The sequence below is a fragment of the Podarcis erhardii genome (genome assembly GCF_964252035.2).
Source record: "Podarcis erhardii genome assembly, chromosome: 10".
NCBI lineage: Eukaryota > Metazoa > Chordata > Lepidosauria > Squamata > Lacertidae > Podarcis > Podarcis erhardii.
In genome coordinates this window covers 32,600,596-32,628,285 of record NC_138500.1, presented here as the reverse complement: position 1 = coordinate 32,628,285, position 27,690 = coordinate 32,600,596, and the positions used below count along the sequence as shown (strand labels likewise).

Sequence of the window (27,690 nt, the reverse complement as noted above, 5' to 3'; positions counted from 1 at the left end):
ATCTGCCTCATCCAGAACTCAGACTAGTTTGATCAATGCAGCAGCTACCAATACTGTAACCTGAAGCTGATCCCTACTGAGAGCTAAAACTAGCCCCTACAACAAAGCCTTGCCACATGTTCCCACACATCATTTTGCACACAGCAGGGATGCTAGATAACAAGTCTTATGTTGTTGATTGGATGGCAAAGGCACCTTCAAATGGTACTAACTGGTCCCAGACTGTTGACTTCACTACCCCTTTTATCCCAGCCATACCTCAACTGATAACACATTTTCCTCAACTCTATATTCCACTACTTTACCACTTCCTAGCCCCGCTAGCCATTCAATATAGATGAGCTCCATTTCCTGCTTTTTTCAGCTTCTTTCCTTTTTTCACTCAGGCTGCATCCAGTTGGCAGCTTCTGCCACCACTGCCAAGTTAGCACTAAACTGCTGAACTTAAAGTACAGAAGATGTACCAAGTAGGGTGCAGTCATTATTTTCAACCCTGCAGCCACTGCTGACCCTGTTAGATCCCAGCCTGTCATCTGGCCTTGCAGTGATCTGCATGAGAAGACACACAGTCCTGTATGGCACTCAAAAATCCTCTGTCTGCAAGTGGCCTTAATTCATTATTCAGTCATTCTTTGCTTCTAATATTGACTATAGCAATGACATATTTTGTGAATCCACTGATTCCTCCTTCCCATTTTATCTCACATAATTTGGTTCTTTATTATCTTAACCACTCTTGTCTTCCTCCCTAGCTGAAACAAAATGTTTAAAATATATATAACTGCATTTCCTCACAATCATTCCTTGTCCTCTCCTCCGATTCTGTGTTGTCCTTGCATCTTTCCATTCCTCCCTTTTTTGTTTCTTTTACTGTCCAAATGCAAACTGTGTGAATCCTCTTCCCCTCCTTTTTGGTTACTCCGTGAACCAATATGATGCTGCTAGATAAAACAATAACTAACCTACAATGCTTCAAATTTGATGGATGAAGGAAGGAGCATTTCAGTACTTTCCACCACTGCTCTCTCCTACCTATTCAACCCCATTCAGCCACTCCCTAGCCACCACGACAGCATCAGAGAGAGTCAAGAATGAGACCAGATCTATACTTCCAAATCTGGTCCTGACCTCTAAAACAAAAGATGCTCCAAGGATCCTTCTCTGCCCTCCCAAGCAGAAGTTGCAGCAGAGGGGTGGGGAGGCACTGCTCTACAGTGTCTCCCCTTCTCAAATATGATGTCTGATATGTGGAGAAGCATCAAAAGCATTCTGCTTTACTGTCCTTCTCCTTGTGAGAACCTTGGTGTGGAAGGCTGAGCTTCTCTGCATCAGGGATGATGTACTGCAACACTGCTCCCATTAAGGTAGGAAGTAAAAGCTTGAGCTCAGGGTCATGACTGGAGAGGCAATTAGAACCCGATCCCAGAAAGGAGGAAATCTTGCACCTTCTCAACTACATTTCAGATACTTGCAGTCCATTTATTTAGTCCCACAGAACTCAGTGGGAGCATTTCAGAGCTACACATACATTCCAACTGTCCCTTTTTGCCAGAGATAGCCCCTATTTTCAGGTATCTGCAATCCACTGTCCCTATTTTCACTCTATTTTGGAACATCAGGATTTTGTTAATATAAGCTGGTACAGTTATTAGGAGTCGCTCTTCAAAGTACAGCTCTTTCCCTGGGGTCTCAAGGGTGTATCTGTCAATGCATGTGAAGACATTTCAGTGATTTTTAGGGGCATATCTTTCTGGATAGCTTCACAGGATAACTTTCAGCTCATCATTACATGAATATGCAGTATGCAAAAAGAGCACCCAGCAATTTGGGGTGCAGCATGAGCAATGATCCTTAGTATAAGAACTAGGAAGTTACAAGCAGAGGCGTAGCAAGGTCAGATGGTACCCGGTGTGAATTTTTTTGTGTCAAATCGCCCACCCTCCGATCGACGCCTTGGGGTAGGCTTGAGAGTGGCAAGTGAGCAAAGCGCCGAATGTCACCCCCCTCAGCGGTGACACCTGGGGTGGCCTGCCCCCCCTTCCTATGCCTCTGGTTACAAGCATATTCTCATTTGGGAGGGCACTTCTATCTCTCATTTATACTTTAGAAGTAATGCCCTAATTTCATTTAGAGCTGATCACGGTAGCAGATTTTTTTATTTAAACCAGGCACAAAAGTGTCCTGTTTCACATACTCTGGCAACATATTGCCATTATTGTACAGAGGCCAAATCCATTAGGCAAAACACTGGCAGATATTTAAAAAATATATAAAGTTATATAAAACTGTGTACTCCATAAAGCAGATGGCAGCAAGCAACTTCTGGGTTACTTTTGCTGATGCATTTTGAACGAACAGAGGTGAGAAAGGAAGAGATGCCACATGACTAGAACTTGTTTTCCCTACCCCTTATTACTACAGCAAAAATGAGTAATATAGTCCAAGGAAGGAGTCTTCAAAAAGGGCACACAGAAATGAAATGACAGAGGTCACAAATGCATAAATGACAAATGGCAGGCTCCCTATCATTGAGAAGTGACAAAGTCAGGATACCATCTTGCATGCTTAAACAACATAGATCTGGGAAACTTCAGCTTAATGACAATGGTGCCACATTTGTAGTCTTTGGACAATCTAATCCCGGTGGTTTCACAAATGTTAAACAGTTCTGGTGGAACACGGATCGGTTCCCATGGTGTGGAGCAGATATCCCCTAAATTTACTCTACGGCTAGGCACAAAAAGGAAAAAACAGAACCAACACACAGCTTTCCCATAGCTGCTGAAACTATCTAGTAGGATTCAAAGGTCTACCACATCAAACAACTCTTAACAGGTCAAAAAGAAAAATGTAGGAGCTCTTTTCCCTACCAGTTTCTGGTCAAAAATATGTCAGCCTCAACTAGAAGTTAACCCAACCCATGCCAACTCAACCAAACTAGCAAGGATAGGCCTTGGTTTCATATGGTGAGCCTCACAATCCTTAAAAGACATCCTTAAAGTGCAGCTACTGAGAGAGATTCAAGCAAAGGGAAGAAACAGGTGCCATTGACACCTCATACCAGAGTGGAATATAATAGCCAGTCATATGATGAGTAATTTTAATAAATAAATATCCCGTGAATCCTCAGATGTTCGTAAATGTTGCATTAACTTTGATAGGCAAAACAAAACAAATTCCTTCCAGTAGCACCTTAAAGACCAACTAAGTCAGTTCTTGGTATGAGCTTTGTGCATGCACACTTCTTCAGATACACTGAAACAGAAGTTTCCAGAAGGAATTTTCAGATACACTGAAAGGAATTTTCAGATACACTGAAACAGAAGTTTCCAGAAGAAGTTTCCTACTGGAAGGAATTTGTTTTGTTTTGACTATGGCAGACCAACACGGCTACCTATCTGTATTTGATAGGCAAAGATCCTATCCACCTTTTTTATCCTTCTCCTTTACTGCCACAAGCCTAATCACTTCTGCTCAGAAGTCTCAGAGACATAATTGGGACTTACTCCTTAGTGCTCTTAGACTGCAGCCACATAGATTAAAAATCAACAATACCCAGTAGAACTGGGACTATATTGACCCCAAATAGGGTTATTCAAATTCCTTTAAAAATTCACAAACCTTATTTATCTTCTCCATTCAGTCTCTTGCATCTCCCCATTTTTTTCATATGTGATATCTGGAGTCTGCATATGTCTGTTTTGAGATTCTGTTTATGCTACTTTATGAAATTAAATGTTATTAAAATGGTATGAGGAACTGAAAGTAAAACTTCACCTGCCTAAAATCACTGCAAAAGTATAAGGACAGCACAGCCTAAGACTGTTGTTGTAGACTTTATATAAAATCATCATTAGGTCAGCATTGTAGAACACTATTCACACTCATACTTATGCATGGTGGGTTTTTTATATTATTCTTATTTACACCACTTATAGAGCTTTATGATTAAGTGGTCTATACTTTTTTCTAGATAAAATAAATATATTTAAGTCCCATGGTATGCATCTATATCCTCCTCTCATCCAGTCTCTATCACAGATTATGTCATGCCTCTCCATCACTGAAGGTTTTAAAGAAAAGCCTAGCTTCTTCTCTTCTTTAGGAAAGGATTTTCTTCTCTGGGCTTGGCTAGAACAAATGACCCATGTGCTCCCTTCCATACCTCAATTTCCATGGCTCTGTTTTTCTTCACAGTGCCCAAATAAATGAAGATGTATTACATACAGACATAATTCAAAGGAGATCCTTAAACACAAGAAGTCATGCATGTACAATACCGGGCACGGTGCATCACCTACCTCGATCCACATACATGCTTCATTCAGACTACTGCTCTGTGATCTGTTGTTACCCAGGACAGAACAGTAGCATTCCGCTCATCTGATGCTGCTCTCTGCCGTATGGGTCAGAGGAAGGGACAAAGTGCTTCTCCAATGGAATGCAGTCCAAGCACGTCAAAGTGTCAGAGCAGTCAATAGCATGGACAGAAATGAAGTGCTGCTTGCCCTGCATGTACGCATGCTCATGTATGCAATTGTAAATGACACACAGTCAAGCTCACTGTCTCATCATCTGAAGCTGCCGAGGACTGCTTCCCCGCTCCCCCCCCCCCCCATCGCTCACATAAATGGATCGGCTTTGGATTCTTTCCATCTTGCTCCCATTTTGGTGGCCCCCTCCCTTTCACCCTCACAAAAGAGGCAAGACCTTCCCCAACCAATCAAAACACCACAGCCAGACTATCAGCTGTTGTCATAGCAACAAGCCTAGAAAGATCTCCAGTGCACGTGGTACAGAGAATAAGCAAGCAGAATTGGGAGAGAGATAGATGCTCTAAGCTGAGGAAGTCAGTTTTAAATTGGATAAATGTTTGCAAATACAGTATAGTGATGTGTCAGCATCAACAGAGACACATATTATGCCCACCCCAGCAACACTTAAAGTTGCCACTTTTGATTCCATGCTTTCCCAAACACCTGTAAACAGGTTTCTGCATGTGCATCACTTACTTGAACAGGAACCACACCCCATAAACTAATGCACATTAGATCTGCATCTGGTGCTACATTGCTTTCAATGGGATGGATTCTGATATTCATTCTATTGACCATCTTTGTGTATATTTTGACACAACTAGTTATGTATAAGTATATATTTTTAACCGAAGCTAGTGCAAACAAATCAGGGCAATAATCCTGGCAGAAAATTATGGGCATGATACACATTACAGAGTGAGAAGTGAGTATGGAGGACAGGAAATCAGCAGTGAAGATGTGGTTGGGCATGGAGAATGCTGGCAAGAAAAGGGATTGGAGAATGCAGGGAATTTCTGTCTTTTCCTCCCTTACTAATGTCAGGAGTCTTGTAATGTAGCAGTGTTGCATGAGCATGAGATCTGGGTTGGGAAACTGGGGGAAATCTTATTGGATGCCCCATGTGAAATGGGGATGACAGTCCCCCCCCCAATTTTGTGAGCCCTTATCAGCCTTTGGGCCTCAATAAAAGATCCCACCTTGTAAGCTGCTAATACCAGTGATGCTTTTTTCTGGATGTTACCAAACATACTGCTAGTCCAACTGTCACCACAGGGGTTTCTGCAGAACATCTTGCCCTGAAGAGAGAAGTAGTTATAGCTTCTTCTAAAGAAGCAGGTGTCCTCTCCATTTTGTTGCAACATTTTTAAAATCAAAGCTATTGTTGTAACGATCTTTTGTAATGATCCATTTTGTTGTAACATTTTAAAAATCAAAACTATTGTAATGATCTTTTGTAAAGTGCCTTGTGATGTCTGCCTGAAATTCCTTAAATGAATATCAAATTGTGGATGAAGATCAATATGTAGCACTGGGAAATGCATTCAGACTAGTTAGAAGCTGTGACCTAGATTGCACAATAGCATCAATTCAGGCAATAGCTCTAACTGCTTTATTTAAATGGAGAAGTGACAAATGGGAGATAAAAGAAGACATCCCCCAATTTCTTTTATCTCCAAAATGTAGCATTGCACTTTTTTAAAAATTAAAATTCCCAATAGCAGTTTCTGGTGATTTAATGTTTTATTTATTTTTTGTTCTCATACCTCTACAATGAGCCTATTTCAGAATAATTCTCAATGAACCCTAACTGAATCTGATGAGGAACAAAAATATTTCTAGAGCTCTTCCACTTCACTTGCAATTTGTCAAGCATTGGCAATGTGCTGAACTGTCAACCTTTGTTAGGATTTTTAAAAATGATGTCAGATTGCATTAACACACACAGCCTTTGCATGGTCTGTGCTTTATGGTATTTCAAAAAAGGAAAGCACACAGGATGTGGTCAAAACCAGTTACTGCCCATGATGCTGTTCATATTTTGTATTAGACCATTACATCATCTTCCCTCCACAGTAAAATAAACTATTATTAACAACAAAAAAGTCCTCAAGCACAAGAACAAGTTGGAAACATGTTATCCAAGTATAAAATGTTGCTAAATTGAGTTGTATTATGAAAGGAAACAGCAAACAAATTAGATTGGTTTGTCCTTGTAGCCACAGAAGGTTGATTGATCTTGAAGTCAGTATTTTCCCCGTTTAGTTGCTCATTTATCTATCAGCATCTGCTTGCAAAGTTCTGCTGCTCCATAACTATTAGTAATAAAAATCTCCTTAGAAATAGGAAATATGGAGAAAGGATTGATCTTTCCATTTTTCATTTTCAAAACTGATTACAAATAGCAAGCCATTGTGAACACAGCAATACTATATAACAGATTCCAAATTTTAAATATAAACGAACAGAATTATTTGAGAGATGGCATGAGTTACATACATACAACTCTTAAAACTGAAAACTACTAATTGTTCCTTCTGTGTAGGTCATTTAGCATAATTCTGTCAGGGTTCGAACATGAGAACCTAAATCAGAGACCTAGATATCTTTTCTATGGTAGGTGGGCTTATTGGCCACTGTTAAGTGTTCATGTCCAACCACAGTGCAGCCACTTATTTCAGCAGGCAACATCTGAGCAACACAAGTGGCTTAATAACAGAAGTTTCCAACTTTTTTGGTGTGGCAACCCACAAGTCCAAATGTATGGAGAAGGAAACAGCTAAGGAGGTTTGTCTAATTAAAAGCGGTATATAAATTGTTCAACATACAGTAAATATATGTAGAAACCTCTTGCTCTCAGGTCCTGCTTGCAGACTTCCCATTCGGGCATCTGCTTGGCCACTATATGAACAAGATGCTGGACTAAATGAGCCACTGGCCTGATTCAGCAAGGCTCTTCCTTGGTTCATATATTGTGGTGAATGACCTAGATAGCTCTATCTGAAGAATGTGGGTGTTATGGGGGTTCCAATATGAATTAGTGGCATAAGCCACCACTGTATGGGATAAATGTCTTGTCTGCTCAGCACCCATGATCTTCCATATTATTATTTATATAAACTCTTCCTTTCTCTGTCCAACCAGTAACTGGCTTGGGAATCTGGGCATCTCCACACTTTCCTGCCTTGCAGTTCCTCCTATGCACCCCTCACTGTGGCCCTGGGATCCCCCTATAGCCAAATGCACAAAGTGTGTGTGTGTGTGTGTTGTGGGAACTCCCCAGATCCCAGAAGTTGTCAACCAAGACATGCTTGAAAGACACAAAAGCCACTCTCCTCCACAGAAAGAGCAGTACTAGTCACTCAAAACACCCTGTATGAGCCTGTTGTGGCAAACCATCATTTTGTCTGCAGCCAACCTCTAGTTCCCAGTTGTATTTCAATGCTGTCCTGAAGCATGTTAGTGAACGTTGGAAATGCTCAAGTTCTACACTTTAGTGTTTGCTTACATGAGTCAGTACAGCATCATAATACGCCAACAAAACAGTTTTAAGAGTGATCATCATACCAGTTAAGGAGTGAAAGCAGTAATTACTTTGGGTTTACTTATAAAGCCTGCTACCCTTTTGCACAGGCTTTGCAACCTGCAGGTTGGAAAATGCTGGCTTAATACAATGTTTGAGCAAAGAAATTTGGATCATGTGCTTTATCTCTATTTTTAGCCAGTTACCAGGCAGGAGAAGAGGAAGAGGAAAGAAATTGCCCAATTAAATCAATTTTCCTAGATGGGTGCAAACAAACCCCTGAACTTCTCCCCTGAGAAGACAAAAAAAATAAATAGATATATCATTAAAACAAACAATAGCGTTCATTCCCTAGGCATCTATAAGGTTTACATGAAAGGTTATAATAAACCTAACACTGTTGCAGAACCACTCCACACAAAATAAAAACAGTGTCGTTCCAGAGGCTAGGTTTCTACAAATCTGCCTCCAGCTTATTATTTTATTTAGAATAAGCGCTGCTAGGAAGCCAATTTCCCTCTTTCACTAACTCCCCAAGGCAAACCTCTCTTTTTATAGCCTCACACCCCGCCCCCTCCCTCACGAGCCTCTCACGAGCAACGACGTCACGCAGCGCGCGCAGGTGCCAACGGCCACCCCCGCAAGTGCCCTACATAAGACACCAGAAAAGAAGACGTTTGCTGCCCGCGCTTGCGCCCTCTTCCCTCCAGCAGGGGAAGAGCCAAAACTCCGCATGCGCAGATAAGACCGGACTCCGCAACGCATCTACTATAGAGGCCACACCCCCGTCTTCCTTTTATAGCAGCGACGCGTATAAAGACATTTTGGTGACGTAAGTACTGGCGGCAGTTTGAAACCTGAGGTCGCGCTGCTGTAATTGGTGATTATGGCGGCGTTGGCTGCTTTTGCCAAGCTCCCAGCAATCAACTCTGCCACTGTTTTGGTGCGTATTTATGATACGGGGGGAGGGCAGCAACCGGGAGCGCAAACGGGCAGTTTCTTTTCGTTATTTCCCCGCTTGCTTTTGGCCGGGGATCTGGTTGTTCTGACTTAGAAAAGTGAGTTCCCACCTCGTCCAATCAATAGGACGCCTTAAGTTCCCTTGCTGCTTTCCCGTTGGTTTTATATTTTGCTTACTTCCGTGCTTTGGTTCTCTACCGTCACTAAACCGGGAGTGCTTCTGTTGGCTCAGCTGCTGAGCTGCTTTGGGTGGAGGGTTCGAGCCCCAGGCCATGTTGTTGTTGTTGTTTAGTCGTGTCCGACTCTTCGTGACCCCCTGGACCACAGCACGCCAGGCACTCCTGTCTTCCACTGCCTCCTGCAGTTTGGTCAGACTCATGCTAGTAGCTTCGAGAACACTGTCCAACCTTCTCGTCCTCTGTCGTCCCCTTCTCCTTGTGCCCTTCATTTTTCCCAACATCAGGGTCTTTTCCAGGGAGTCTTCTCTTCTCATGAGGTGGCCAAAGTATTGGAGCCTCAGCTTCAGGATCTGTCCTTCCGGTGAGCACTCAGGGCTGATTTCCTTATGAATGGAGAGGTTTGATCTTCTTGCAGTCCATGGGACTCTCAAGAGTGACCTCCAGCACCATAATTCAAAAGCATCAATTCTTTGGCGATCAGCCTTCTTTACGGTCCAGCTCTCACTTCCATACATCACAACTGGGAAAACCATGGTTTTAACTATATGGACCTTTGTTGGCAAGGTGATGTCTCTGCTTTTTAAGATGCTGTCTAGGTTTGCCATCGCCTTTCTCCCAAGGAGCAGGCGTCTTTTAATTTCATGACTGCTGTCATCATCTGCAGTGATCATGGAGCCCAAGAGAGTAAAATCTCTCACTGCCTCCATTTCTTCCCCTTCTATTTGCCAGGAGGTGATGGGACCAGTGGCCATGATCTTAGTTTTTTTGATGTTGAGCTTCAGACCATATTTTGCGCTCTCCTCTTTCACCCTCATTAAAAGGTTCTTTAATTCCTCCTCACTTTCTGCCATCAATGTTGGGTCATCTGCATATCTAAGGTTGTTGATATTTCTTACGGCAATCTAAATTCTGGCTAGGGATTCATCCAGCTCAGCCTTTCACATGATGAATTCTGCATAAAAGTTACTTCCATGCTTTGGTTCTCTATCATCACTAAACCAGGAGTGCTTCTGTTGGCTCAGCTGCTGAGCTGCTTTGGGTGGAGGGTTCAAGCTGCAAGCCATGTACAGAGTTCATTTCCCCTCTAATTTCCCCATCAGCTCTTTCCCCTCTTGAGCTAGGAGGAAGGATGGATGAAATTTGAGCCCCTTATTTTAATACGTCAGACATGGAGTTCCTTAGGCTTGGTGATGGGAGCCGCATCTGCTAAAGTTCTCCCATCCAGTGGAATGGTAAAGCTGAACCACTGTTCACTTGGGTAACTGAAGACCAGCCTTCTCCAACCTTGTGCCCTTTAGCTGCTTTGCACTACAACTCCCAGAAGGTTGGCAGTTTGAATCCCCACGACGGGGTGAGCTCCCATTGCTCTGTCCAGCTCCTGCCAGCCTTGCAGTTCGAAAGCATGCCAGTGCAAGCAGATAAATAGATACCACTGTGGGGCGAAGGCAAACGGCGTTTCCGTGCGCTCTGGTTTCCGTCATGGTGTTCCGTTGCTCCAGAAGCGGTTTAGTCTGTTGACAAACACTGGCTCCCTCGGCCTGAAAGTGAGATGAGCACCGCAACCCCATAGTCGCCTTTGACTGGACTTAACCATCCAGGGGTCCTTTACCTTTACCTTACAACTCCTATCATTCCTTGCCAGCAAAGCTGCAGCCCAAAACTTCCAGAGGGTGTCAGATCCGGGAGGCAGCTTAAGACAAACAATCAGAGAGTTGGGCATAGGGCAGGGGTTGGCAAGGTTTATCTTGCCTGCGCTGGATTGGTTCCGTGGAGATTCCTTTGTGTGCACCTGCGATTTCCTGCATCTGCGCAGACGTGATTTCCGACGCCATGGAAGCGAGTATCCACACAGTGCTGTGCCGGTTTAGCACAGTGTGCAAGCAGGCAGCTCGGTTCAGGGGCGGCTCGTGGGCCGGTCAAATGACCTCCACGGGCTGCTTCCGGCCCAAGGGCCTTAGGTTGCTGACCCCTGGTGTAGGGGCTGGACTTGAAAAATGAGGTGTGGAAGGAGATGGGGACTTTGGGGCAGGTAACTTGTTAATTGATCTCTTATTCATAATTCCTTTTTTTCTCAGCTATTAGCCAAATTTTATTTTTCTTTAATAGTTGGTGGGAACAAATGAAGATTTCCAAGAGCAGCTAGCAGAGACAATGCTTAAGGAAAAAGAAGATTTTAAAATAAATATGTAAGTGGTGAGAGAACTTAAAATTTCTTTCAAATCTGGAAACTACCATTTGGAAAATACTAGTTTTTTGTTCTCCTTTCTGTTTTGAGGTTGCTATGGAACACCATTATTCTACGGTAGTGAACTGTTTTCTACTGCAAGGTTGTTATGATGGTGGAGAAAGTGTAATGTTCTAAAACAAGTAGAATCTTACCCATTAATGGCCCTTGCAATACTGAGTTCTTGATTTTATTCATACATGTAGGAGCTCAGTTGGTTAGAGCAGCAAGGCTGCAGGTTCGATTCGCATATGGGATGGCTGCACATTCCTGCATTGCAGGTGGTTCGACTAGATGATCCTCAGGGTCCCTTCCAATTTTACAATTCTATGTTTCTGTGTCTGTTTTCTGGAGCACAGTTCGCTCTGGACTTAGCAGTGGTAGATACTCTCTTCAGTTTGGAGAGCCTAAAGTATATAGTCTTAATTAATATAATAGTGCTGTTGCATTGTTCAGCAGCTTGTAGAGTTAACACAGGCTTCCTCGGCCCTCCAGATGTTTTGAGACTACAATTCTCATCATCCCTGACCACTGGTCCTGCTAGCTAGGGATCATGGGAGTTGTAGGCCAAAAATATCTGGAGGGCTGAGGTTGAGGAAGCCTGAGTTAACATATTCAGACTTTAAAGAGAGCCATTTAAAACTGCAACTGGCTTGATCTCTTATGTTCAGTTAGATGTTCTATAAGATTTCTATCTTCCTGCTTGAAGTGGTTTAGTTGAATGAATCTGTGTTCATGCTATCTGTTTCCCCCTTCCTATAAAGCTTTAGGTTAAAGCTATCTGTTTTGTAGCCTTAACTAAAAATGGACCTTGGTTTCTTTCAGCCACTTGACAAGGTCTCTTCCTTTACCTGCAGAGAGAGATCACATCCGGCCTCGAATTGATCTGATTGTTTTTATGATTAATGTAAAGAGCAAATACAGGTATGTGTAGGAAAGATGGGTATGAAGGAAGTTCTTCTTTTAAAAATGTTAATGTCAGTGTGGCTAGAGTGTTGGGTATGGATGTGGCAAACAAAGATAGAGATGCCTTGATAGCCATGAAGCTCACAGATTAGTGTTGCACAACTTCTATCTTTCAACTTCAACTATCACATTGGGTGCTTTTTTATTTGTTTTTCTACCAGTTTTAAGGATATTGAATCTTCACTGCTACATGTAGATGCCAACTTTTTCCTTGGAAAAGTATGCTTTCTGGTCATAGGTGGTATGTATAAAATACATTTCTTCTTCCACGTTTTATTCTTCAAATGTTTTTCACTAATTGTTTAAAGCTTTTAAAGCATAATAGCCACAACTTTATTGTGTAGCTGATGCATTGCCCCACATGTAACAGGATTCCATCTGAATTTTGCTGTTGACATTGTTTTCTTCCTCTTCAGTCCTCAAAATGGTGCACTCCTGCTTCGTTATTAAGAGATGACTTGAACCATTTTTAAAAATACAAGTTTAATCTTCTGTAGTGGGTCCGATAAGCATATCCAAATTGTGGTCTACATCCACTAAAAGACTAATGTCACACAATTATACTAAAAAGCATTGGCTTTAACTTTTGAAGGTTTTTTAACAACACAAAATATTTTTGGTATTTGAATGCACAGTGAAAATAAATATGCATAAATCACAAGAAAAATACTGTTGTATCAGGGAAAACAGGACTGAACATATATTTCTTTTTGTTCTCTTTCATAGCATGTGAAATGAATCAAATCAGTGTGGACGTGGACACTGTCTTGAAGCTGGCAGATTGTTACTGCAGCCCTGTTCTATTCTGTGAACTGGAAGTAAGAATCCTTGGGGTTTTTGCTGTGTGATTTATTTTTTTACTGTAGTGTGAACCAATACTGCAAATTTGTATCTTATCCGGGCTTGTACACTTCTTGTTCCATTCTCAGCTACTGTGGCCATTGGCACAGGCCACGACTAAAAGGACGTGGAGAGAGGTATGGGTCTGGAAAACCTAGAATGATAAACAACAGAGATAAAAAGCTAATTATCAACTTTGTTTGACCAGGGGTCCACAGTTCCTTACTCACTGAGCTAAAATTGTGGTCATCGGGTGTTTCCTTTGTCCTAAGTATGTACTGTGTGCCTGGGTCAAGGAAGTACCCTACCAACCTTTCTGCAAAAAGCATGCCAGAGAGCTTGCTAATGTGTTCTATGGTCCTTGGCAACATATCAGTCAAACAACATCTGCCCCCCCCCCCATCCTAGGAGAAGACGGGTGGATCACCGGACAACTGCTAGGATGGTCCTGTCCATCTCTTCAGCTCCAATGTTGGGGAAAGGCAGGATGCTGCTTTAATCCAGTTATCCTTTAATTCCTTCCTTTCTTGCTCTCAGTTATGGTTGTGTTAGCAAACCAGGTCTCAAATTCAGGCATGTTTGCACTCACCAGTTTTAGGTGGGACATGGCTCATCTCTTCTTGCTTGGTTTAGAACACCATCTGTTGCAGAACTGGAGTTGATGCCTGTTTTATTTACTCCGACATACTTTCTGTATTGCAGTCTACCCCCTTTTGACTTCTGGCACACTGGGACAACTCCAGGCTTAGTATAAGTGGGGTAGTCCTATCTTTTAGGTTTGATTTTAGTGACCTTTTGGTTTTTATCAGTTATATGAAGCAAACGTATATTGATGACTGTTTCTGTCTCAGCATCAGCCTTAGCTTCCTTACAACTATTAGATTTTTCTCTCTCCCTCTTTTAGTGTGAGAATACCAGGATTTCCATAGCTCGACAGCTGCTCCGGATGCTGCAAATATGTGCTGGTCATGTGTCAGGAGTTTCTGCACTCTCCTTCAGTTCGTTAATGGGAAGTTGCATTGATTACTCCAGTATCATGGAATAAAGTTTTCTGCTTTACACTCATCAGTGATTTCTGGGTGAACTAAAATTTTCTGTGCCTCTTTTACAAAGAAATGATGCCACATGTCATTTATAGTTAAAAATGATATTTGTGCGTGTGTTTGTGTGTGTTTCAGAAATAAAGTTTAAATAATAAATAATATTGAATAGAAGACAGGGGCACTAGAAGCGGAGATTACATAGCTTCAAAATAGCCAAATTGGTCCAAGGACTGAGAACCCACCTTTTGGACTTTCTAGATAGGCATCTTTGTTTATCCAATATGTCTGTATGGCCTTGTGAGGGGTTTCCAATACTCTGTGTTTGGAAACTAATCAGACAGTCAAATGGCCAGCAGGTCAACGTGGAAAGGCAGTTAAATGTAAATCTATGCTGTGCTTCCAGAACTAATTGATGGGGCAAGGCTTTTAATTCCAGAAATTCAGCTGCAGGTTGGCAACTACAGTTAAGTGGAAGAGTTGCCTTTGAATTCTAACACAAGCATAAAATGGTGCAAGTGTCTCTTACATGCCTGTGCATTTATGCTGGTGTCTAGTAGACTCTTAACAATTATGCTTTGTTGAGTAAAGCAGAGCCTTAATGACAATCTGCGCAAAAAGAGGATGGGTAACTTGACCAGCCCTAGAACATTAATGGCCTTTTTGATGGATAGGCACACACAGTCCAGTCAGATTGTAAAACGCATCTGTTGTTTGTGCTAGTTAAAAATAGGTCTCCAGAATATAGTACTGACAGCAAAGTAGGTCATATCAGTCTAGTATCAGAGTATGGGTAGACTGAGCATGAAGAGACATGTTAAGTTGAACACTGAGTAGTTGGGAAGAAGCTGCAAATAGCACAGTTCTTTTTACTAGAGTACTCCTGTCCCTTCCCCGATGGGTTAGTTTTCCTACCCAAGTTCTGAGATTAATTATCCTTATTATGGATAGTTTTAGAAACATTGCTACTTCAGTGGCAAATGAAGGCTTGCCTTTTTGTTCTTGAGAGCAGGATGGTGTGCAACATATGATTACATATGTGGTGTGTATGAAAAGGTAAACATTACTATACTACAGTCTTGATTGTGGAAAATATTTGTAGGTTAAATTCATGCAATATGGAAAATAGAGACTACTTTATTTATTATTGCTGCATTTTGATATCACCATACTTGGTCTGGAGAACACTGAAGGAAAGCAAGAACTATTTCAAATGTAATTAATTTCATGCATGATATACATCTGCACAGGTATAGAGAAAAATGTAAATCGTGTGACCAAGTGGCCCTGAAATGCAAGAGGCTGCCTGTGCTGTTTCCTTGTACTGTATGTAGCTAGTGTTTTCTCCTTTGTGATTCCTTGCAGTTGTCAGTGTAACCACAAGATGGTAGCAAGACCTTTGTTAAATACCAATCATGCTCAGAAGCTTTAGGGCTAGGCTAAGCTTCTTGCTACTTATAAAACCACTGTATGTGTTGGGTATCTGATCCAGGAAACAGAATTCCTAAATACAGCATTGAACAGCAGTTCACAAATAAATGTTTAAAGTTACAATTTCCATTTTGCTTTTATTTCACTGCTGGCTTGAATGGTACGAAAGCCTTGGCAGCTAATTGGGTTTGGTCAATTATCAGTGCTAACTGGTAATTTGCTGTTATCACACTTATGTCTAAAAGGAAAATCCCATCTACTTCTTGTTAAAATGCCAAATGATTCTATCTGATTGATGGAAGCAGTAAGGTATTTGACTTGTTTACCACATCTTTTTAAATGAACCTTTTCTCATGATGGATGGTAACTTACACAAAGATTAAACAGCTGATGACAGCTTTTTGGCCTGACATGTTCCATATATTTTTCTTTAGGAATTGCAGCAACAAGCTTAAAGGTCACTACACTACATCAAGTACTATGACATCAGCAGTTCAGCCATAAATATGGGCACTGCTGGTCTAGGTTTGCCTTCATGGTTTGTAATGTGTAAGGAGCCTATATGAGGCAAGCTCTTTAAATAAAATCTTTAATCACTATTTCAATAAATTTTGTGCCTCCATACTATAGTAAGAGGGAAGAGCAACACATTCCTGCCTTGCTTTTCAAATCTAGAATGTAGGCTTAAGTTAGTGGCGCTGTGAGTCAAGCCACAGAACCTCGGGCTTGCCGATCAGAAGGTCAGCGGTTCGAATCCCTGCTACGGCGTGAGCTCCCGTTGCTTGGTCCCTTCTCCTGCCAGCCTAGCAGTTTGAAAGCATGGAAAAGTGCAAGTAGATAAATAGGTACCGCTCCAGCGGGAAGGTAAATGGCGTTTCCATGCGCTGCTCTGGTTCGCCAGAAGTGGCTTAGTCAGGCTGGCCACATGACCCAGAAGCTGTACGCCGGCTCCCTTGGCCAACAAAGCGAGATGAGCGCCACAACCCCAGAGTCGTCCGCAACTAGACCTAATGGTCAGGGGTCCCTTTACCTTTACTGTTTAAGGCTTGAATGGACTCAAAGAAGAGGAAGAAGAGTTTGGATTTGATATCCTGCTTTATCACTACCTGAAGGAGTCTCAAAGTGGCTAACATTCTCCTTTCCCTTCCTCCCCCACAACAAACTGTGATGTGAGTGGGGCTGCGAGACTTCAAAGAAGTGTGACTAGCCCAAGGTCACCCAGCAGCTGCATGTGGAGGAGCGGAAACGCGAACCTGGTTCCCCAGATTATGAGACTACCGCTCTTAACCACTACACCGCACTTCCCAAGCTTTAATTTGACATTTATTTTTAAAAGCTGCTGCTTTTACTTCTGGCCCAGTTCCCACTTCTAACAGATTATATTGTTTGCTTCTCTTCTGAAAATGGAAATTACTACTTTCCTGAACTGGAACATATCCGGGATGCCCCCCCCCCCCCGCGATGGGTGAGAACCTGAGTCAGAACCAGGGAACTCTTTCCTTGATTCACCATGAAACCCTAGATTGCAAAGGCAATCTAAATATTGCTTGGGTGTCCATCTAGCACCTGACCACTGATGGGGCCCTCACCAAGGTATTGTCTAGATAAGGATGGATATGATCCAGAGATGAGTTGATACCGCCATCAGTATCTTCATGAAAATCCTTGGTGTCACCAAGAGGCTGAAGGGTAAAACTTGGTACTGGTAGAGATTGTTGTAGAAAGCACCAGTGACGGGCTGAGAGCACCATGGAGATATACCTCAGAAAGGTCTGTGGAGGCCATCCAGTCTCTTTTTCTTAGTGCCTCTGATGAACCACATTGTCTCTATTTAGAAATGATTTGTTTTCTTGTACTATTAGTGTTTTTTATTTTTGTTTATTTATTACCTTCTCTTCACCCTAAGGTCACAGGGCAGGTTACAACATTTAAAACAATATTAAAACTATTATTAAACACTAGTTTAGCCACTTTAGTTCCAAAATGACCCAAACGGCCCTGTGCTTTCAAAGACCCTAAGAAAAAGAAGGATTAGACCCCAGACCTCTCTTGAGGGGGGAACAGATTCTATTGCATTTGTCTTCACTAGGTGTTGAATAACCCACATGTAATTTGGTTGCTTCACAGGCTGCCATGATCAAGGGATAGGGACATAATGAGAAAGAAGCATGCTCTCAAATTGAATTGCATACACCTCATTCAGATGTTTTCTCCCTGACTGGACTAATCATGGTCAGATGGAAGAAAACTTCTGGCCACCCTTATGGAATCAGGAGGCTTTGAAATTTGAAGGTCCAAACAAAGGTAAGAGAGAAGCCTTGCCTTGGGCTAAGAAAGAAGAATATAAGGGTCGACAGTCTTCCTTTTTTGGTCAACCCTGCCCAACAATTTTCTCCAGCGATTTTTCTTCATTCAGACCTCGTTGGGGGAGACAGGAAAAGAGTGGTGGTCAAAGAGTGGGACACGCACACCCAGCACCTGTTAGAGAGGAAGAATCAGCTGAGGGTGTCCCATCACCAGTGAATTGCAGAATCCTATGTGCCTTAGGATAAAACCTCAAGAGAAAAGACAAGGCTCCTCCTCGGACAACAACACCACTTCCACCACAACTTTAGATTGTGATTGGTTCAAATCAGACAGTTCTCCTCTGGTGCCCATGACGGAAACAATCCCCACTTGTACTGAGGGACCCCCAGACATGTGGATGCCAATGTCAGCATTGCCTGCTCCTGAGTAATGGCGACAGAAGCAGACCTTTTAGCCCTCTAGTCTAGAACTTTTGGAGGACAGCTGGTCTCTAGAGTGAGAAGATATCGAGACATCAACCAAAGGGAGAATCCTCTACCCCTCCCATGAGCTAGAACTGCAAGAATTCACTCCTGTGGTGCTTGGAATCCTTGTGAGAAGAATTTGTGCACTTTGCTATGCACTTAGAATGACTATTGTGCTCAGACCATGATGAGGATATTTCCTTAGATATAAATTTCTTAAGAAAGAAGCAGGGAAAAAGGCAGAAGGTTGAAAGAAAGAGCATCCCTGTTGCCACCATTGTAGACACTGGGAGAAGCTGAGATCACATGCCCATGAAAGCCTATTGTATCTGCAACAGAATCATTTTGAGTCAGACGTTTCATTATCCCCTGAGAGGTGAAGGGCCACCTCTGTCATCTCAGCAGGGGTAGCCATGAATCCTGTCCCCACGAAAGCACAGAAGAAATTGGTGGGAATGTTGGTAATGAGTGCTCATGCCAACAAAGGAACCCCCTCAATCAGACACGCTGTGTGCTTATGAAAGGCAATGAAATAGCCAGAACTAGCAGGTGAAAAATGAGCTGATGGCGAGATGTACAAGAGAATTGTGTGGCAAATTACACTGTTGCAATGGCACACAGAAGACCCTGTAGGAAAGGACTGGCCACCTGTCCTGTCTCCTCTTACCAAGGTAACCAAAACCAAAGTTGGCAGTCCCACTTCATAGAGTAAGTGTGAGACCCCAGTGCAGCCTTGCTCCACACCAGCTCTGAATGGGCAGGGGTCCCAAAAGATTTATGTAATGCACTTAGCACCACTGTACAGAGAGTAGGAATGGCCAGCTATAGACAAGAAAAGGAACGCCTACATTCCAGGCGCTAAACTCCCTTTCAAAGGCAGTCCTGTTTGAGATGGTGAATATGGGACTTGCCAAATCCAGCAACAAGCCCTAGACCTGGCTCAAATGGGGTCCCCACTTGCTTGAGTAATTATGGGCCCATTGCTGAGAAAAAAGAAAGTGCTATGAGCTCTTAGTAATGGCAGGTTCACTCAGTGCAGTAGTGGACGAATGGCCACATGCAAAGTGCCCAGGGATCAGTCAGTCAGGGTTAGAAGAAACCTTTCCCCAGCCTCCAAGTGCTGGGAAAAGAACCACAAGAACAGGGAAAACCCCAGCACAAATGGGGAAATACAAAGATATCTTTTTAAGTCCTTTTGCTGACTGAGATAGGTGGGGGAACACAAACCCACAAAAACACCTCATAACTTAAAGAGAATACAAACAGTTCAAAAAGTTGGAGATTTTAGAGCAAAACAGAGACCCAACCTTTCATGCTTGAACTGTGGGAAGGATGGGAGGGCAACTCCTCACCCTGGAGGAGGAGGCAAAAGTCTTTGAAGATCCTGCCTGTTGTGTCCAGAGGGAGGTGGCATCTTATTGAGAGAACATCTTCCAACTCAATCTGGTAAATACTGGGTTCTCTTCAAGGCCTGTGTTGTTGGTATTTTTTTTTTTCATTGTTGCTATCATTGCTGTTTATTCTAGAACAGGGGTCAGCAAACTTTTTCAGCAGGGGGCCATTCCACTGTCCCTCAGACCTTGTGGGGGGCTGGACTATATTTTTTTTGGGGGGGGAATGAACAAATTCCTATGCCCCACAAATAACTCAGAGATGCATTTTAAATAAAAGGACACAATCTACTCATGTAAAAACATGCTGATCCCGGACCATTCACGGGCTGGATTTAGAAGGCAATTGGGCCGGATCCAGCCCCTGGGCCTTAGTTTGCCTAACCACGTTAGAAGATATGGGATAAAGCACAGCTACTGAAATTGTGCTCCCCATCCCCCAGAAAAAGGTTATTTAGGTCAAGTTGACATGAAGCAAATATCCTGATTATTTTTTTTAAGGGTTTAATCACTAGAACAGTCACATTATGATTCCACTGTTAAAAGCACATGGGCAGGGTTATTATGCAAGAGCACGTGTGAAATTTTAAAATCTGAATAGCTAGCTTGTACTTCATGCCTTGGTATAGTAGCAATCCATTGGAGACTTAGTGGCCAGTCCTAATGGCTTTATTAATAAGTAAGTCACACAGAATTCAGCAGGACTTTCATCTTGGTAGGACTGCAAGCATATGTATACTTATCACTGGAATTTACTTAGGGTTAGAACTGGACTGTAAGTGTGCTTGAGATTGTAACCCAAAAGAGAAATGTAAAAATACACTGATAATATATATTCTACTCGATATTCTGTGCAATGCTGATGCTTACATCATGTCTTCATTGCAGGGCATAAAATGGTGAACACTGTCTATATCGGGCATGACTAACCTCTTTCAGGCTGAGGACCATTTTGATCCATGGTTAAGAATGGGCATGGATAATTATTTGATCTTCTTTGTGTGTGTTTTTTAAAAGGGCAAATTTGGGTTGGGGTCACAATCATTTTCGCATCACAGAATTGGAATAGGGAACCCACAAGAGCGTTCTTTTTTTAAAACAACAACAACAAAACCACCTATTTTTTAAAATGGATGAGCTTTGTGGCCACACAAAAAACATTTTGGTGTCACGGTGGGAGACCCATAGCAGCAATCAAAGTAAGAAATATTCCCCTCCCCCCATATTTGTGAATGCAGTCTGTAGGTAAAGCACCCTTGTCAACATAATGTATGGCCAACTAATTGTCCATGGTTGATTGCTTAGTTCCCAGTGAAAATACCACTTTTCACAGAAGCATAGTGTTTCCTATGGTGCTTCTGAACCACGCACCCCTAAACCAGAATCCTGGGAATAGCAGTGACTTATTTCAAAGTGCTGCTGCTTTCAACCTAGGAGTGCCTTTCTGTGAGAAAGCTCCCTAGTGCTGATTGCCAGCTGCAATATTGCTGTTGGAAGAAAAAATAGCTCAGAAATAGTGCACATGTTTAGCGAGCTAAAGGTCTCATCCCCAGCATCTCCAGGAATGGCTGGAAAAGACTCTGAACCCCTGGGGTGATGCATTTTGTCATATGGGGTAGACAATACTGAGCTAGAGGGACTCACAATGTCACTTATGTACCTGATGTATCGCCTTGTAACGGCAAAATGCTGGACCATAAAGAAGGCTGATCACCGAAGAATTGGTGCTTTTGAATTCTGGTGCTGGAGGAGACTCTTCAGAGTCCCATGGACTGCAAGAAGATCAAACCTCTCCATTCTTAAGGAAATCAGCCCTGAGTGCTCACTGGAAGGACAGATCCTGAAGCTGAGACTCCAATACTTTGGCCACCTCATGAGAAGAGAAGACTCCCTGGAAAAGACCCTGATATTGGGAAAGATGGAGGGCACAAGGAGAAGGGGACGACAGAGGATGAGATGGTTGGACAGTGTCCTCGAAGCTACAAACATGAGTCTGACCAAACTGCGGGAGGCAGTGGAAGACAGGGGTGTCTGGCGTGCTCTCGTCCATGGGGTCACGAAGAGTCGGACACAACTAAATGACTAAACAACAGCAAAAGACTACAGGAAGTTAGCATGCAGAGAAGCCAGCCTATGGGCCCATGCTGAGGGAGATTTCAGTCTCTCTCTACCTTTCCTCCTATTTCCATAGCATGGAACTGCCAAGTCACCAGGTGGGTGGAAATTTATAGGCAGCAACTTCACCAGGTAGAGCAGTAATCCAAACTAAAGCAGTCTAATGGGATGTGACACATAGCCCAGAAAGGGAAAGAGGAACAAGGAAGAAAGGCCTCCTCCTCTCTGGCAAACTTGCTAAACTCTGTACCAAAACCAGCAAGAGGGGTGGGATGGGGGAGCTGCAAAATGAGCAAACTCTGAGCCTTAGTAACAGCCAGCATTTCTCCCACTGAGTGATGCAACAGACTGGGGAAGAGCATCCTAGGGGAGCTGGCTGGAAATCGTGTTACTAAAGCTGTTTAAAACTTGACTCGACAAGAGCCCTGGAGAACAATATGTAGAGAATAATTCTGCACATTAGCCAGAGGTGATTGCGCATGGGAAACAAACATGACCTACTCTGCTAGACCGTGTCTTTTCCCATCTCTTAATTCCTTTGATTTTTATGCCGCTCGACATAATAGCACAGGGTACTTAGTCACCTCCTTCCCAAGAGTGCAGGGAAGATTAATTAGCCAATGTCCATGCAATGCTTTGAAGATGAAAAATGCTAGATTCAGGCAATGCTCTTTCTGTTGAACTTGCTGGAGGACAGAAGCATGTTCCAAGTGCTTCTGTTCTGTCGGGTTTCGCATGCTGAATTTCAAATGCAGGGAGGAAGGAACAAAATAATCAGTGGCCAGACTAGGAAAGCATTATAAGGAAGAATTAATTTATGGTGGTTTGTGTCTAAGTATTATCCTGCACAGGGAGTTCTGTTCATGGACAGAACAGAAGCAAAGGGACAAAGGCATTGCATGATACTTCTAAAATGGTGTGAAATCAGTACACTCCCTATTTTGGATGCCAGTCTCAAAGTACAATCACGATTAATGGCACACATCCTGCAGGCAGTTGGTACATTACTGAGTGCAGAGAGGTGGAAGTAGGAAGCCCTTAATGAAATCCATGGTGGGGTCACCCCACAATGACCAACTTTAGTCAAATCGTGTGTGTGTCCCTCATAAGCTTCGCAAAACAGTATCTAATGGTGCCCTACCTCCTCTGGTAGTTTGAGCACTGCCTGCCAGTTCAACTGTGTGCATGGAAAGGGATCAGCATAGAGTTCATTGAAGGACACAGGCAAAAGCCACCTTAGAGCCTGCTCCAGTCAAATTTTCCTTCCTTACACCCCACAGGACCGTCTACCACCAACATCTTGAAATGTGTGATATAAATAATTGTAATAAACAATACCTTTCCCCCAGCTTTCCCTTGGGTATGTATACACTGCTGCATTCTGGCCATCTCTTTCCAATGGAAGAGCTATGCATATGTTTGCCCAACATCTCCCTTGAGCCCCAGCCTGCAATTTACTTATGCGAGAACGCCAGCAATGTGCAAAATGCTGAGGAGAAGAGGGATACCTGAATTAACAGGGAGACAGACAGGAGTCCCCTGTTATGCATAATGTGGCTGGCATAAGCACCGTGCACCGAGATAAGGAGACAGAGAATGTGCAGCTATACCAGGGTTTGTATACAAAGTTTGCAACAACAACAAAATGGTTGGGGTGGGGGGAATTCCTGCTCTATTCATGAAGTAGCATTTTCATTGTGGGAAAAAGAGAAGTTTGATAGGAAACAGAAACTTATTTAGATAGTTGGCATGCTTTAAAGCTCTTTTAAAAAACGCAACCCAATTCTGCTCTATTTATACCGTCAGCTTAAAGCGTCTCTGACAGGATGGGTGAAAAATGTGCTGCTCTTAAATGAAAGGCGGATTCAAAACCAGGTCAGTAACAAATACCTGCATCTCAACTCAGGGCAAGTTTGGCTTCTTTCCAAAACAGATCCTAGAGAGACTAAGGGCAGATCCACACTACACAATGAAAGCATATTCAGTGTGCATTTGAAGCACATTCTTTCCCCCCAAAGAATCCTAGGAGCTGCCATTTCCTACCATTTCTAGCCCCTTTAACAAACTACAATTCCCAGGACTCTGGGATAAGTCATGTGCTTTGAATGTGCATTGAATTAAAAGGTACAGTGTGGATTTACCCTAAAGATCAGCTCACACGGTCTTGTTTATGGGTGGTCCTTTCTTCCCAGCCCATTTGTGCTTTGTGCAACTGGGAGCTGTTGCACACTTGGTGTAAGTGAAATCATGCATTGACTCTTTGATTCATGTTTTGGAATGTAAAGCCGCTGATATTCGAAGCTGGGTGCAAGATCCTTGTGAACTTTCCTTAATGGAAGAAGATGCGCACTACTGTGTGAAAATTGTGTAACTCGGGTTAGTTTTTCCAAGTGCACGATGCAGGGCTTGCTGTACTCTAATGTTTGTGCATCCAAAACTCTTGTTGTTGCTACTGAGCTGCTTTGATAGAAGCCCCTATTGGAAGTGGGATTTTTAGAAGGCTGGGTGCATATCAATGGTAAGGTCTGCACCACTGAAGCAAATAGTTCAGGTTTGATCCTTTTCTGAATACACATTTCTGCAGAGAAAATACTGATGACTGAATGTGTGGCATCGTGGTTAGAATTAAAGACTGGAACTAGGGGGTATCAGGTTTAAATTCTCACTTGAGTATTAAGGCCATTGGGTGATTTTGGGCCAGTCTCTCTGTGTGTTTCTGAGTGGGGAAGCAGGAATCTTGTATATCACCTCAATCTTCTTGGAGGAAGGGTGGATAAAAAATGTAGGGCTGTTTTACTCAGAGTAAACCCACTGAAATCTATGGAGAAAACTTGGCCATGGCTATTAATTTCAGTGGGTCAACTCTGAGTCGGGCTGGCAGTGGATACAATCCGTAAGTAGTTGATTTAAAAAGCAACCCTGAAAACAGTCTGTTTTGGAAAAGCCTTCTGCATTAGTGTTTTGTGTCATTTGCCCGTGGTTTGTGTTTAGACATGGATATTTGATTGGGAGCCTCAGCTGTTCTACTTGTGCAGTTGAGAGATTAACAAGGAGTAAAAAGAGAACTAAGATGAAAGTGATGAAAACAGGTCCTGGTTAATTTGTATTTCTTGATTGACCCTTTTTAAATATTGGACCTCATAGTATAGTAATTATCCTGAGCATGTAGAATTCAATGCAAACAGAAGATGATGTGAGTGATTTTTTAATAATGAGCTTGGGAATGTGGCTAAATATTTCTTTCTGTGATTTTCTATTAGGTGGAGTGGTAGAGGATGTTAATGATTCATGAGAGTGCCTTCACAATAGCCAGCATGCCCAATGGTCAGGGACGATGAGAGTTGTGGTCCTCCAGATGTTGTTGGAGTGCAGGCTCCCTACCCCTGGTGTAAGCAAACCATAAATTACAAGGCAGTTATAAAAACGATCAAGACATGGAAACGTTAATTTCCTTGGGAAGGAGATAGGTTCTGCTGCTGAAGGTTTCACACTTTTGCTATATTTTCTTCTAACTGTTCCAAAGAAGAGGTGTTAGTCTCAGACCACAACTGCACCCGTGCACTGTAACATATGTAAAAAAAGATGTGTGAGAGAACCATCTCCATCTCTCAAACCTTACTGCTCTTAAAGTCTTGAAATGATGAGGGGGACACCCCCCAAGATGGAGAATACCTTTTCTGCTTTGTAGTCTTTTGAATATGAGCAAAGCCTGGATTTTCCAACAGGCACTGCTGTCAGCATCATCCAATTGGCAGACGACCATAAAGAGAAGGATTGGGTCATCTTAGATGCCCAGTTAATCAGGGGTTCAGCCAAGAACACAAATGTACATAGGAGCATGCTTACTCGTGAGGGTATATTAGCAATGTGAACAAATGTATTGATCCAGGGGCTTCTACCACAATGAAATGACTGCATAACTATGACAAATAAAGATCACTGTAGCCACTATTTCAATGATTCCTCAAATGTGATACATATCTCCTTACTGGCAGTTGCCAGTCGACAAAAGACTGTAGCAGGCTGCTGTGAAAGGTCACGAGTCTGCTCAGAGCTGTGAGGCCAAATAACCGAAAAGGATGTCACTTTCTGAGGTATATTCCACCCGGAAATGCCTGCACAAGCCTCACTGAAATGAACAGGAGCCTGGCACGATGATGGACTGTGCCCTATGGGTCAGAACTGTTTCCCCTGCTCTTCTGCCCTTAAATAGCACCCAAACAGTGTCGCTTGTGGCTGTCAGATCACCTTGCCCTGTGCCTGCCTTTGAGTAGGAGTCAGAAAAAGATGGTACCCTAATTACCTAGTTGTTTCAGGTGCATATCCAGGGGGTAGGGATTATATCCAACCAAGAGTGGAATATATCCTTGACTAGGGCAGGTACTGTGGAAGATGCATCTGAAAGGAGACTGCTTTTTGGTTTAGAGATCTGTCAGAGGTGGATTTAAGGGAGCATGACTGGTCCGGTCGCACTGGGCGTGAAGCCTTGGGGCCAAGGCAGGGGACTTCACATCTGTTCTCAAATTCTTGTAAGTTTGCCAGATACTACCTTGCACTTTGAATCAGCTGAAGAGGAAACAACCTGGCTGCATTTTACATTGAACGTTTAAATGGAGTCAGAGACAAATTGCCACAGAGGTATAATCAGCAAGCAAATTATGATCTGATACCCGTTAAGCTTCAGATGTAGCGGCTGGTTGATTAAATTGTGATTGACAAACTTCAAAATGACATGCTTGTCGTCACAGAAGAGCAGTGGAAACCCCAGAGTGATTCTGAAAAGGGAAGTGACAGAGCTAGTGCGCTCTCTCTCTCTCTCTCTCTGATGGAAGAAAGGGGTTGAATTGCCCTGTTGAAGTTAGCATTAGTGCCTGCCTCAGAGAGTCATCAGGCAAAATGAGCAATTAATCAGTCGCCTTTTGAAAAGGGACAAGGGACCTCTCCATAGGTTTAGGAGCCAGCATTATCCAATCCCTGCCTGCATTTCAGTTGCAAGAGCACTAAAGCAGATGTCTGACAACAGGGCCACAACTACTGTAATATCCTTTCCTTTTTCGTTTCTGTTTTTTTGATGGCTTGGGGGGGGGGGTGCGTGCGCGCGCGCACACACACACACACACACACAGAACTACTTGTTAAAAACATGAAAGCTGTTTTAACATTTTTCGGTTTAAAGACTAGTAAGCAGATTGGCACTGCTGTTTTCTGCCTTGTCTGTAAATGTTGCTTATAGAACTTGCCGTGCATACTATGGGCCTTTCCACACTTAGCATTTGCCCCACTCTTTCCAGTCACAGGTCAACACCAAGCACCATCCCACACAAGCACCAAGGTACACTTGTAGTAATAGAGCCATTTCCCCGCCTGTTTCTGTGCCTTTGATAGTGGCCTGACATACAGAGACTAAGTAGTTGAAGCTTTAACCATCATGGCCTGACCTAGAAGTGCCAGGCTGCCCCCAATATTGGGGTGAGGGCACATGTTGTGTGCGCATAGCGTCAAGTGAGTGACTCACATTGTGCATGTGTAATGCCACATGCGTTGCATGCAAATGATGTTGTGTCATCTGGAAAAGGCTGAGCGCTCTGTAGGAGCTGGTTGTGAAGCTGTGACATGCAACTTGCAATGTGCATAACGCGCACCAGGCCCCCTCAGCATTGAGGTGGCCAAACCCCCTTATGACAAAGATTGAGGGGACAAGAGACATGTTGGCCCCAGAGTTGGTGCACCTGGCCTGCACGATTTTCTAAGAGAGGAAGAAGCAACACTCTTCAGAGAAGAATCTGGGTGCCATATCCCCTCCCCCCAAAAATGGCAGTTACCCACAGTGCTCAGCTTAAAGAGTCCTATCCAACCATAATAAGAGGAACGTGAGCAATACTCAGCAGGCGCATTATAAAATGGCTGTCTCAAGGATTATATTGTGCTGTTTTA

General features: G+C 43.0%; 1 protein-coding gene and 2 long non-coding RNA genes across 4 annotated transcripts in view; 1 reads left to right on the top strand and 2 right to left on the bottom strand.

The window, feature by feature from the left end:
- The window catches only part of LOC309350657, a 144,809-nt gene that overhangs the window by 39,464 nt on the left and 77,655 nt on the right, over positions 1 to 27,690 (bottom strand). The window lies entirely within an intron of this gene.
- Positions 8,486 to 15,602, top strand: CENPM (centromere protein M). The gene is made up of 6 exons (XM_081877691.1): positions 8,486 to 8,782; positions 11,085 to 11,164; positions 12,028 to 12,126; positions 12,330 to 12,409; positions 12,895 to 12,986; positions 13,913 to 15,602. Exons 1-6 carry the CDS (start codon positions 8,726 to 8,728, stop codon positions 14,051 to 14,053), a joined length of 549 nt encoding a protein of 182 aa, XP_081733817.1. The 5' UTR covers positions 8,486 to 8,725; the 3' UTR covers positions 14,054 to 15,602.
- Positions 12,995 to 27,690, bottom strand: part of LOC309350661 — a 27,425-nt gene continuing 12,729 nt past the window's right edge. The window contains exon 3 of one of the 2 annotated variants that reach the window (XR_014160481.1): positions 12,995 to 13,162. This is a non-coding gene — a long non-coding RNA (uncharacterized lncRNA). Of the gene's footprint in view, positions 13,163 to 25,171; positions 25,318 to 27,690 lie in introns of those variants that run through there. The other variant, XR_014160482.1, reaches the window with a different exon arrangement.